At 32.3% G+C, this 14,688-nt stretch overlaps 1 protein-coding gene across 1 annotated transcript in view; it reads right to left on the bottom strand.

Moving 5' to 3' along the window:
* Cds (CDP-diacylglycerol synthase) overlaps nt 1-2,147 on the bottom strand; it is a 107,962-nt gene extending 105,815 nt beyond the window's left edge. Inside the window, exon 1 of the mRNA XM_075377780.1 lies at nt 1,858-2,147. Within this exon, the coding sequence (XP_075233895.1) occupies nt 1,858-1,932 (75 nt within the window). The 5' untranslated portion in view covers nt 1,933-2,147. The remainder of the gene's footprint in view (nt 1-1,857) is intronic.
* Between the last annotated feature and the right edge of the window lie 12,541 nt (nt 2,148-14,688).

The following is a 14,688-nucleotide window of genomic DNA, read 5'->3' as shown; positions in this document are numbered from 1 at the left end:
AAGGATGGTATGAATGTAAATGAAGTGTGTAGTCTTGTACATCTCAGGTCGCCCATTCTTGAGATGTTTGGTTAACTGAAACCCAACCACCAAAGAACTCTAGTATTCAAATCCTATAAAAGTAACTGTCTTTACTAGTATTTGAACCTTAGAACTCTCGATTTCAAAAAAGAGTATTTTTATATCTTGAATTGTTTGGTTCTGTTTTTAAATATGTATATGTTCTGAAGATAAATATACATCAGTCTATCTGATACAGTTTTTAGTTCAGCCACTGTAATTTAATTAATTTGGGTACTCTAGGCTTGCCGTGTTTGTCAATTAGTCATATTAAATTATTTGGAAAACAACACACTGATGCCCAATAACCCAACTGATATTAGATAATACTGTCATGAAAGCATTTCTGACAATATCAATATGATGTATGAATATCTGAATATATATTAATGTTTGTTGTTAACATACACTAACATCGTACTACTTTTTTCATTGAGCATCCATATATTTTTAAAAGTTTGTTTATTGTTTTATTACTTTTATTTTGAGCATATACACAATAATCTTTACTTCACACAGCACAATTTAAGTTAACACATCAGATGTTTTGTATTTATTGTACATTATCCAACATAACCTTATCAGCTGAAAATTAAAATGAAGAAAATAACAAAACATCAATATAATTCAATATATTTATTTTACTGTTAAGGACTGATTTCACACATATAGACAAAATGTTACATAAAATGGAAAACAAAATTAAAAACTCTAAGGAACAATACATGATGCTAACATATATCAACTAACATTCATACAAAATCATAAATTTTTCACTACATTGTGCCACTTTCTAAATTGTAATTAAAGTAATAAATAAAACACAAATTAATGAATAGAATAACTCATTAATACACAAATTAAACTGTAATAACAATAAATACTACATCAGGCAGATGGATAGCTATTCACCCTCAAATACATATAACATATACAAGTTTTAAACGTAACGCTTTTAACCCTCGGACATCATTTCATAGAAATGTGTAACAGAAAAAACAAATCACCTTTATGCACTTGAACATGAAATATGCAAATGTATTAAAACTGAGTACAGCAGCATGTTAAATAAACCTAAACATAACCAACAATATAAACCACATATACTGTTTAACCAAACAATAAAAACATTTCTTAAACATTTTGTAGGCTTTTAGCAACAGTGCCACCTACATCACCACTGATAAAACAATCACACATTAATTTTGAAATGATTTTAATTGAAGCATAATCAACATACTTTAAAAGCAAGCAGTTTATTTTTTTAACAGTTTTATCTAAACTAAGAGAATAAATCAATTGTCATTGAATAAATAAATATATAAAAGTAAATAATGAGATACAATAATAATTCACTCATTTTAGATTAAAAAAAAACGTAATTACAAACAGACATAGGGGCATTTCCAAAAAATTGAAACAAATAAAAAAATGGAATAAAACATCTAGGGAAAACATTAAATTAAATTAATGAGAAAAATACATTAAAAAAAATTTTCATCATAAAAAATAACAGAAAAATGTAAAATAAGTCAGAAATTGTTATATTTATTTCTGGTACTCATATACTTTGTCCTGGCAGATGCAGAAATCGTTTATTATTTACTACAACCACAAATATAAACAAAACAAGATAATCAATAATTCTAGACATAAGATATTACGCGTAGAAAAAGGATCTTGCAGCGTTTATTTACTTAAAGAAGAAAATTATAACATAAAGTATAAACTCACAAATGCAAACAAAAGAATCCAGATGAATAAATGCGAATATTAAGGCAAAACAGTAAAACTTACGTGATCGCTCTCAGTTTCAGGTGCCTTGTCAGATTCTTCACCAGTTTCTAGTTTTCGTTTCCTTATTTCTGACATGTTTGATAACAAAGCAGACCGCAAAGTGGAAATACTTTAATAAAAATACTTTCACCAATAAACGGTACGTAACACGGACACCTTAAACCGATTTTTCATTGCCGTAACTGTTAAACATCACTGTAAGATAAACAAGACCGAACAAGACAACCATATCTGTTTTATCATTATTCAAGATTGCAACATTCAAATTAAAAAATATGTAATGGGACCATGTTTTTGTAAAATTTTTGGTTTTTAAAAAGTAGTTTTAAATGATTTTTGTCTCGTTTTTAATTACATTTTAATTTTGAAGCATTATAATTATGTAGTTAAACACTATATAGCTCACATAAGAAGTAATTTTGAGGGCGTTTCCTTTAGTTACTAGATGACAAATGAACTTCATACAGTCGTTCCGTAACTGTTTATACCGCGTATATTTTGAACTACGAGCTATGAAACATTTTCAATTCAAGAGAATGATCAGCAGTTGATATGATGCAGGATTTAAACAATTTGTAATAAAGCAAAGGGAAAAAGAATCGTTAAAAGTATCTAATACTTTTCAGCAGTTACCTTCAATTGTGCAATCTTTCTATACTATTAAAAATTATGTTGACTTAAATAAATCATTCATTTTTTCTTAAATGGTTTCATCAGATTTTTTGGTTATTATTGTATAAACTGTACCATCAGTTTTAACTTCAGTTAAAAATGCTGAAGTCATTCACTTAATCAATTTAATGAGGCTTTAGCAAATGACATTTTACTTTTTCATATCCTAAAGCAAGAGATGGTGTCTATGAAAAATTTTAGTTGTTGTGAAACTATCAGGTTTTAAGAATATCCAGATCTCCATCATATTCAGGACCTAAAAAAGAAAAGATTATTATTATTTCAGTAGGTGCTTGGTTCAAATCAAAGTCAGGCTTGGCATTTTTCACTTACTACAATAAAGTCATCCCTCATTAGAATCTGAAATTGGTACTTGCCTAAAAAGGAAATAAATAAATATTGAATGTAATTTTACAAAGTGGTAAAGGTCTTACCTCTTTTTATATAACTACACTACATATCAGCAACCTAATTGAGGAATCGGTGGGGATTTTAAAAGAATGCCTGATTGATTTCTGGTAAATGTGAAGATGAGTATCTAATGTTAGTAAGTTCATGTATGGAACTTCATAATGGTTTTTAAAAAATTAGATTTTTATTTTTATAAATTGAATTGAAGTGGCGTAATCTGCTCTTTAGATTCTTAACTTAATTGTTGATAATCTAATAATGAAAGCAAAAATTTAATTTCAATACTTCTTCCTTGGGTGTTTGAGATGTGTAGATGATGTGTTCAATGTTTGATATTTCTTAACAGTTAGAAAATTGTATTAAAATAAAACAAAATTTATTGTAACATCTAATTTGCATATGGCATTAAATTTAATTTAGTTCATAAAAAAAATAAAATTATGTTCGATATTTAGGAAAAAGTAGAAATATTGTTTTAGTAGTAAATGTATATATATATATATATATATATATATATATGTATGTTTACATACTAATTTACATTTTATGAAAAAAATTCATTCAGTGATATAGGATAGGATAGGTTGGATAAATTTGAAAACTAATTTAAGAAATATATTAACTACTTCTGGTATTTATATTGATTATAATTTCTGTATTTTTTTTAGAAACTGCAAAAAATATAAAAATATTTGATTAAAATACTATTTACTTTCTGAATCCATAAAAATGCATTTTTACAAGAAATAATTTAGAAGTACTGTGTTAATTATTATTAAAATTCATATATTTTCTGCTAAGATCGTCATGATTTTTATTTGAGTACAATTATCTACCGTTCTGTATTCAGTACAGCGAATTTTGAAAATGGAATATATACAAAACACGTTGGCATGCAATTTTGTAATGAAAGCTAAGGTAGATAATTGTATTCACTATAAAAACTGCATTGATCTTTCATTATTTGTACTCCAGAAGATGCTGCTGTAAATAAAGTTTATCTTGAAATAGTAAGGAAAACTATTTAGTGAGTGATCGAGTAATACATTTTATCTGTGTAGTATTTTTTAAGAATACGTTTTTTTTTCAAATGCTGTATGGTTTACATTCCGTCTTGTTTAAAATGATGAGTTCATTGTTTTTATGAGCTAAATAGTAAACTTTTTGTTAATTTTTTGATACTTTTATTTCTACTAGTTGATTTGCAGAAATTTATTTTTTTGTAACAGTTTTATGGATTCTCTATCTATAAATTACTATACATCACTTATTGATGTACAGTAGTTTGGTATCATGGTACTCATCCCAGCTTTTTAATGTACTTCTCATGAATAAAACATTTTCACTTTTTTGAGTTACAATTAATCTATGTTATGCTTATATATTATTACTAAACATTATCTATCTAACTTTGAATTATAAACTATCTGTCCAACTTTTAACTGGAATAAAATCTTTATTAGTAAACGTAAAATAATAATATTAATGATATTTCATAAATAAAATGTAAAAGGTTGTATGTTTAAAATCACATTAATATATAATATTTAAACATTAAATATGGCAGCTTTTTATTGCACACAGGATGTCCAAATGATAATGTAGCTCTTGCCAGTCATGGTGAAACATATCTGTATCAATTTCTTAAACTGTATCTGATTGGAATTTTTGCCTAAAGTTCTAAAAGATCAACAATTCTAGTTTTGTAGACACAATTCTTAACAAAATCTCAAAGAAATATTCACAATATGTAATGTCCAATATCATAGTAACCAATGGATGAGAAAAATGGTTATCTCATCATAACTAATCCAGTGCTCAGGGGAAAACGTTGGTCCAGTTAGGTAGAGCTCCTTCTTGTAGAAGAATTATCTGGTTGCAAATTTTCTAACTGCAGGATGGCAGAATTTTCAGTTATATCAAGTTAACTGTTGAGTCAAACAGTTGGTTCTTAAAAGAAAAAGCATTCAGTTTCACAGACGAGGAGTAATTGCACCTCACATTGCGTTTTGGATTCCTTTATTTTAATTTATTAAATTAATAATTTTTTTGATTTTATATATTTATTAGGGATTTTAAATAACATCAAGGTGTATTTATAAAACAATGAATAAATTTTTATTATATTCTTAAATACATTTTCTTTAAATTCTAATCTTTTTCATACATTTATTATTTATATTTTATTTTTCATACGGTAGATTTTAAGAACCATACAGTCTTCAAACGAAGAACTGTGTCTCAAGTTAAAGAAAAACATGTAAACTTTTTAAATTTGTTACAAGAGCTAAATACTAAAATAAATACTAAAAATGAACAAATATGACTGCCAAAAATATAGGATATCCAGCCAGTGCAGGTTATTACATGACAATTTTTTTTTTTTATATATGTATAGCCTATGACACTTCCAGTAATGTAAGTATTTCAAGACATTTAAATCAGTTCAACCATTGAGCTGCTACAGTGGAACATACATACATCCTAAATACATTACATTCCTTTTTGGGCAGTTGTGTAAAAATGAAAAAAAGCTGTAATTAATACACTTTCATACTAGAACTGTTATTATTATTATTATTATTAACACGAGATATAATAACCAAAATACTGAAAAATACATAATTTCAATGTAGAAGCACTATGGTTGAACTGATTATTCAACTGGTTTATTCTCCACGAAGGGTTCGAGCACGGACATGATGGAAAGAACGAGTGAGAGTCAACACTCATACGCTGCAGCAGACGTCGTGTACGGACACCCACAGGCGCAGTACAACGTGGACGGTCCTCATACTCCCTCATATTAGGATTCTTAAGAACTGGGTGATTCGGCTGTCCGCTGAGACGGGCAAAATAAGACAACAAAAGCCGGTCTCGTCTATCCCAAAGTGATGGCTCGCCACTGTCTACAAGTAAGCTTGCGATAGGGCTCGATCTAAACGCACCCGTGGCAAGCCGAAGAAAAGCATGATGCACACCGTCCAGCATTTTAAGTACGGTTTGACGAGCTGAAGAATAGGCGACACAACCATAATCCAAACGGGAACGAACAAGGAAGTAGTAAAAACGTAACATACATGACCGATCGGTCCCCCAGTTGGTGTTACTAAGGATCCGCATCATATCTAAAAGTTTGAAACATTTTGTCCTCAATTCCATTACATGTTTAATCCAGGTAAGACGGCTATCAAAAAGTAAACCCAGAAACCTGATGTAAGTAGAGACAGTAATAAGCTCTCTGTTCAGAAAAACCCGCGGATTAGAAGGGTTCCGTAGCCGAGAAAAGACTACACATTTTGTCTTGTCGAGTGAAAATGTGAAACCAGTAGTTCCTGACCAAGCCTCAAGGCGAAATATAGTGTTCTATAGCAGTCGCTCCGCAGTGGGTATAGAGCGGCTCGCAACGTAAATAAAAAAATCATCAACGAAAAGAGAACAAGAGACAGGAGCCCGCACACAATTGGTATTGGTGTTTATGGCCACAGAAAACAATATGCCACTTAATACACTACCTTGAGGTATCCCATTTTCCGAGACGACACTATCTGAAACTGAATCGTCTACACGAAACGTCCGGTGATTCAAGAATCCCCGGATAAAGCGTATTGCCAGTGATCCTCCACCCCCTAAGAGTGTTAAGAATGCCACGTCGCTAGGCCGTGTCGTACGCCTTTTTTATATCGAAGAAGATAGCAACGACGTGTTGGCAGTTCAGGAAGGCGTTTTGGCGTATGGCTGTCTCCATCGACAACAAATGGTCAATGGAAGATCTCCCCTGTCGGAAACCACACAGTTCCGAAGAAAGAAAGCCATGTTTCTCCAAGTACCATGTAAGCCTGCGGTTCACCATCCTCTCCATTATTTTACACAATACGCTTGTTAAAGAAATAGGGCGGTAGCTTAAGGGATCGGTTTTCTCTTTACCAGGCTTTAGTATTTGTATAATAAATGCTTCTAACCAGCCGGGCGGAAAGACTTGTCCGGAGAATAAACCATTGTAAATACTCGAAAGATGTTGTAGTGCTGAGTTAGGAAGGTGCGAAAGCACACAAAGGCAAACGTTATCTGGTCCAGGGGAAGTGTCACGTGAGTTCTTAAGTGCGTGCAACAATTTTTTAAGCAAGAATGGAGCGTTCTACTCACCAACCGAAACACCAATATTTAGCGCCAAGATTTCCATCTGTGCTTTGTACTTCTGAAATTCGTTACTATATGATGAAGTGAGAGACACCGAGCGGAAAGATTTCGCTAAAGCATTTGCTACAGCCGAAGATGATGTAAGGAGTTCTCCCTCATCGACGAGTCCGAGAATAGAATGCCTTGGCGACCTGAAAATTGTATGGATTTTTTTCCACACAGTGGACGTGGGAGTAGTACGTGAGATGGTGTTCACATATTTCGTCCATGAATTCCTCTTAGCGGTCAAGAAGACCTGACGGCATACTGCCCTAGCCCTGCGGTACAAATCGAGATTTTCAGTTGTAGGTCTATTATTGAATTTGCGTAGCGCCCGCCGTCGATTCCGAATAGCACATTTGCAATCATCATTCCACCACGGAACGGAAGGAGGTTTAGGATTTGTGGGACATATTCGCTGGCAGTTTCAAGTATTAAGGACGTAAGAGAGGAAAGTTGCTCAAGGACGTTCGCACCGACGTCATACTGCGAGTGGAAGGCCTTACGATATCCATCCCAATTCGCCTTTTCAGAAATCCACCTCCGTGGCCTTCTCCGAATCTCGTGGTCCACACCGAAACCGATAACAATTGGTTTATGGTCGCTGCCATGAAAATCATCACAAACAGACCAGTCAAAATGAGAGAGTAAAGCCGGCGAGCATATGGAGAGATCGATGTTAGACACAGTACCAGATGATAAAGACATGAATGTATGAGATCCATCATTCAGCAAACAAAGGTCCAAGTCCTGTCTCACATTGTGTACTATATTTCTCCGAGTGGAGCAGAAAGTCGAGCCCCAAGAAACATGGTGGGCATTGAAGTCTCCTACTATTAATGATGGAGATGGTAATTGTGCGAGGAGGTTTGAGATATCCAGAGCACTGAACTCAGTGTTCGGCGAGAGATACAGATTGCAGATATGCAACTTGAAGGGGACAGAGATCTTCACTGCAACAGCAGGAATAGGAGTGGTCAGTCGAATCCTTGTAGCCGATACCTCATCCCTCATGAAAATAGCCACTCCACCACTCTCTCTACCGTCTACTACACAGTCAAATCTCTCACAAAAGTATCCCCTGAGTGCGATTGGGTCATGTCGCAGAAGATGATTTTCCTGGAAACACATGACAATCGGATCATGCACCTGCGCCAATACTCCAATATCTTCAATGCGGGACCGTACACCTCCAACATTCCACTGAATAATGTTCATAAAATTAAAATAAAATAAAAAATATATTAATAAATATACTCAGGAAACAATATAGGATTCAGTTGTACGTGATTCTATTTTTCTTTTTCGTGTTCTTCAACTTAGATAACTCCGACGCCTTTGGGTCGGGAGGTTCCTCAACCATATCCTCCAGAATATGGGGTGACGGCGGAGGAGATTTATGAGAACGGGATGTCGCTACTGACATCCCAGAGGGGGTGGTCATGTGGGTTACTTTCGTGGGGACCTTGTTAGTTGGCTTACTGCCAGCTGTGGTAGCCTCTGCCTGTACCGGCAGAACTTTGGGAGCAGTAACTGTTGTATGGACCACACTGTTGGATTCAGTTATTGCGACACAGGACTTTTCACTCATCCTTGTCAACCCGGAAATACTGGCCGTAAGCGAAGTAACCTGATCAGAAAGCATCTGAACGAGTTTCTTAAGTTCCGTGCAGGATCCGCACTGTGGAGTATGAACAGGTGAAGCAGTCTGTTTTGACGCAGCAGTGGCGAAGGACACATCAGGTTGAACGAGGTTTCGTGAGTTAACTATCTTCCTATACTCCCTGCGTGCAGCCGGGAAAGATAGTTTCTGCTCAGTACAGATCTTGAGAATCGCCTTCTCTTCCTTAAAGGTTGGGCAATCTCGGGAGCGAGCCGTATGCGAACCATTGCAGTTCGCCCACTTTTCTCTTTCCTCGCAGTTAGCGTCACTGTAGCCTTCGGTAGCACATCGAGCACAGATCTCCGACCTCGAGCAAGATGTTGTAGTGTGACCGTACCTTTGGCACCTGAAACATCGCCGTGGGTTGGGAATGAACTGGCGTACCCGAACGGAGAGGTAATCCACCTTAATCCTCTCTGGAGAAACAGGAAGACTGAACGTCAATACAAGGGACGGCGTCGGTTCTTCCGTCCCGTTCTGCCGTTTCATCATACGTTTCCCCTCTACAACACCTTGAGTACTAAGCTCATCAGCGATTTCCCTCAAATTCATTTCCAGAAGGTCACGACAAAAATCACCCCTCGGCTGGTATTTAGGGTCTTGTGGCATGACGTACTTACGATTATGCCGCCCACGCCCATATTAGTCAGACGTAACAAAGACCGACTCTGCTCGTCGTTATATGTCTCCACCAGAATTGTCCCATCACGTAATTTTCTAATGTTCCTCGGAGAACCAATACATCCTGTGATGCATTTATTAAGCAAGAAAGGTGAGACCTTTTGAAGGGAGCCACCCTCCTGATTATTCCTAACAACAACAAAGTGAACATTCTTGCACCTAACACCACCCTCGTCAGACGAAGCTGACCGACGCCTTTTCACCAGACTTAAAATGGTAGTTTTTTTCAGATGGACCACCAACCATCATAGAATTTGCTGCAGGAACTGAAATTTTGGTCCCACGAGAACCGGCGATACAGTAGACCACTCCAGCAGAGCGCACGCATACTGGAGCTAGAGCTAAATACAACTGGGTTTGCTCTGGTGCCCAGAGGACATCGTTCGAGACTCACTACGTAGACCCATTCACCCATCGGCACGATAGTTCCCACCTTGGGTTTCGGTTGCATTTCGTACGATGTCGCAACACCACCAAATGTAAGTGAAAGAGAAAACTGTGTTGGATATTGTTGTGCAGTCGAGTAAATGTATATGTTGTAATTCATGTAGTGTATCTGGTGTAGTATACGCGTATAGTGAAAAGTATTCTGCAGCTAAGTGTGTAGTATATTCTGCAGCTAAGTTCAGTTTTCATGTCATTCTATATATCAGTCTTTCTATTCTAGATTAATGATGACCAACAGACAAGTGGAAAATCCATCAGATGATGACCAACAGTGTTACATATCCTATCAATATCGAATAAAATTTAATACATTCTTAGTCATATTAAACAATGTGGCTTAATTGGCACAGTTCTGATTTTATTTTATTTTTATTTAATTTGGTGAATATCTTGAACTAAAATCCTCTATGGGAGCCTGTTAGAATATTGTTTGGTTAAATAGATACAAATGTCATTGAAATGGGGATGTAAAGTTTTTTAGGATTGCCTTAATGTCTTTTCTTGCTTCTAGATATTTTATTTCTTAAGCTAAACTAACACGTAACAACACATTTGTTAAGGTAAAAACTGTTTTAAAATAATGAATGAATGAATAAGCTCACAACTTCTTTTTTCCAAATATCTTCCTGTATGTAAGAAGCTTTGAACAAGATAAACACACATTCCTGAGGGAGCTTTATAAAAAGGCATATTATGAAAGCAAAATTTGTTTTATATCATGGTCTGTTCATTGGTTGATCGTTCTCTTTTACTATTCCCTACATTTGTTGTGTTCTACTCCTTCTGTCCTGGAGAAATATCATGGGAATCCTTTTGCCTTGCATTCTTGACCAAGGCTTCATCTCTTTTTCTGGAGGCTATAGTAAGCCTGATTAGTGGCTATTAATCTACAACATAAGGTTAGATCATCTATTTTTTCTGAGTAAAATATATGAACAATTGGAAGAATAAATCAATATCTTTTGTTGGGTTTTGAAAACCCAAAAAAGAAAAATTTATTAATCAATAATGAAGGTTGTACAAGGGGATACAAAGTCGCAATTTTTCAAGTTGTGAAAAATGCTAACACTCTTTTCAATGTTTTTAATCATACAGTTAGTTACCTATCCTGTGGCAAGTCTCTTTCCGTGTCTGATTGAACTGTGTTCTATTTTAGCTAAACATTTTGGCTATTGATAATTACCTCGTCCATTTAGTTAACTGCCAATTTTACACTTAATTATCCATTCTTTGCATTATCTACAGATCCTTCTAGCATTGTTTGATCTTGTATTCTTATTCCCTTAGTTCTTTTCCTGTTACAATGCATTAAGGAAACATAGCTCTTCATATAATAGGTTACTGACAAAACTTAACCTATAATATGTAAAAGTAACCGATAAAAATCCAAATTCTGGTACCATTTGTGTATATGGAAATTTCATTTTCCTAATTGTTAATTCTAATTTATCCAATGTTTAATTTAATTTATATATATATGTATGGATAGTAGAAGTAAATGTTAACATATTAACTGTTGTGAAATATTTATGAGATACACTTGGCTATGTATGGGTTGTATACACCGACTACATGTTAGGTCAATATTTAATTCCATATTATTTCATAGGTAAATGACATAACAAATCAGTGATTTGTTATGTATCATTCAAAAACTGTGATTTCAGCAAACAACAGAGTTGATTTAGTCTGTTTCAGTAGATTTTATTTTTTTTAATAAATTAATATTCTTCCGTAAGTAACGAAAAAAATACTTAATTATTTGTCAGTTCTTGCACATTATCATTATTATTTTATTTTAATTCTTTTAAAATATCGTAGTTTTAAAGAAATAATTTAGTTACAATATATTATGTTGGATTTTATTTTAGAATGTTTTCCATAAATTTTGTTTAAATTTTTCATTAGGTAAACTGTTTTTATTTATATACCATTTGGTTCATTAAGTGAGGACCAACAAAGTCAAAACCATTTCTGCAGTCCCCATATGATGCAGAATTGTGTCCAAAAAGTTATGTGTAATAAGAATAAATAAGGTAAAAATACGTAAATAATTAAAATTAAAAAAATCTGGTAGCTTGAATGAAATTTTTATTCAGATATTGTAGTCAAAATGTTAATATTAACAAACAAACACATGACTGCATTATTTATTTTTTGATAATTTTTCTATATGAATAAGGTAATGCTTTGAAAAGAGTACTATGTAGTGTAACAGTGGTAGGATACTACACCCCTTGAAATGCAGGAGTGTCATCATAAACAGTATACACTTCTGTTGTTAACAATATTAATCATTATTTGTTAATTGGCCAATTTAATAATGATTACTTTTGAAATACAATATATTTGTATTTTTTTTTTTTTTTTGTTTATTCAGTGACCTTCAATATTACATGAAAGTTTGCATCTGTTCTTTTGTCTCATTGTCGTAAGTAATTGTGCTTTCTTTGTATATACCAATATAGTTCTTATATATTTACCTATAAAAGTAGTGAAACTATTTAATTTTAAAATTAGATAGTTTTACAAATAATATAAATGTGTGAAGTAGCATTATGTACTTACTCATTTTAATTTTATTATTAAATATCTCAATAAAGTAATAATACAGATTAATTTTTTTAAATATCCACAACCTGAGAACTCGTTTCCCTACTTATTATTTTTTGTAAAAATTCTATAAAAAGGATATATATAAAAATGATTTTAAGGACATTTTAATTCCTTTCAACTAACATATTTATATGACTTCACCTGATTCATAAACATGCACACACACACACACACACACACACACACACAAACACAGGTGAAATAGATGCACTTTTGAGAGTTTATAGAAGTAAATAGTGGCTAATATGGTCTTACAGGGAATGTTTTTAAAGTTGGTACATTTGCTGTTGTTAACATCATTATTGGTTATTGCATTATCTAGTCAGTTTGGCAAGGTGGCTGTTAATCCTATGTAAAAATCCTTTTGTGCTTAAATTAGCCAAAACAAACTCCATTACTATCATGACATAATCATTACTGACATTTCGGAACAAAGTATGGTAAATGGCCACCAACAAGGCAGTCTGTTTGACTGAAAAAAAAAAATAATTAAAGCAAGTAAAAAATTAATTATACTCACATTTACAATAGCTGTTTGTAAAATGGCTCTCTTAAGTATTGAATTTGTGAAAACAGTCTTGTGGTTGAGTGACAATGTGTCAACACATATCCTCTTCATAGTTAAATCATATTTGAATGAAAATATAATTACACATTATGAGTTCATTATGGTTGATAGTATGATTCCACATTTTTCATATATGTTCATAAACATAAGTTATTATTGACCTATTTATATTATATTTTCATTTATTCCTGTATTTGGCAGCCAATAAGGTATTAAATTTAACACAATATTTTAATAAATTTAACTTTACTATAGTTAACTACAGCTGTATCTGTAGTTAACTATAATTTCCAAGTATTATTATTATTAAAATAATTATTTAAAAGTAATATCATTCAAAAGTAAAGCTAAAATAAGTAGTAGGGATATTCTAAAAAGACATAAATAATATAAATATTACATTTACAAGAATTATATTATAACCAAATATAATTGTACATAGTTATTCTGCATAATATATAATTCTCTGTAGAGGAGTGCAAAAAAGAAAATTGTAGATGATTTAAAACAAAATGGGAGTTATCAGGCTCTAATTTAGCTGGAAGTAGAGGAAAATGGAATCAGACATGATGCAAGGAAGCTGCCTCATGTTAGGTAAAGATGTAATGATCAATTTTAACCGATTTAATTTATAAATAACTTCTATGCTTGAATGGATAAAGATGTCTACTGGACTGCATCAACTCCAGTAAATTGGCACAAATCTTTGGTTCTCAGACAACCAAAACATTCTTGTTTCCTTTTTTGTTAATTATTCAATCAACAATATTTTTATATTACCTCTAATATCTAATTTTTTATGTTTTATCTATTATTGTGTTATTAAATATTCCTTTTGTTATTAATATTAATATATTCTTTTTGTTAATTATTGGCAGCATCCTATAAATATATAGGATTTTTTTTTTAACTAATTACGGAATTCCTTCTTTATTGTAGTTATTGAGAAAACTGTTGTTAACAAAACTAATTTTAAAAAGTTAAGGAGACCCCTGAAGTAAGCAAAAAATTAAAGTGTTTCCAAAATTTCATAATACAAGGGTTTTTAATGAAAAACTACATTTTTACAACATGTAAAATTTATGTATTGTAACTGATAACTTTTATGTCTTATTTCTTTGATGTGATTTGCAAATGTTAACTGTGTTATCTGTAGTAATATATATGATCATTGGATAGTATGTGTTGCTGTGTATATGGATGTGTTGCTAGTATAGTTTTGATATATTAACTGAGACAAACAAGAATCTTGTTCTTGAAAGTGAAGTGTTTCTTTTGTAACTTTTTTGTGTCTCTTTTTTATTATTTTTAATAACATTTTTGTTGTGGAATTCAATAAATAAATAACAGTTATATAATTATTATTACATCCTTTGTAAAAAAAAATTTAATTTAATTAAATTTAATTTTTTCAAAAATTTATGAAAGCATTATATTAAAAAATTTAAGTATTCAATTTCCATTTAACCAGTACTTACAAAAAGCAAGTAGCTACATCGATCAAGTTATGCAAATTGTTTTTTCAATTCTATCTTTTTAAGTTCTCTGTATATCTTATTGAAATAATTCCTTTTTATTGAAAAACAATAATCAA

The sequence above is a fragment of the Lycorma delicatula genome, chromosome 10 (assembly GCF_047948215.1).
Source record: "Lycorma delicatula isolate Av1 chromosome 10, ASM4794821v1, whole genome shotgun sequence".
In the NCBI taxonomy this organism is placed as follows: Eukaryota; Metazoa; Arthropoda; class Insecta; order Hemiptera; family Fulgoridae; genus Lycorma; species Lycorma delicatula.
This window is presented reverse-complemented; position numbering and strand designations above follow the sequence as displayed.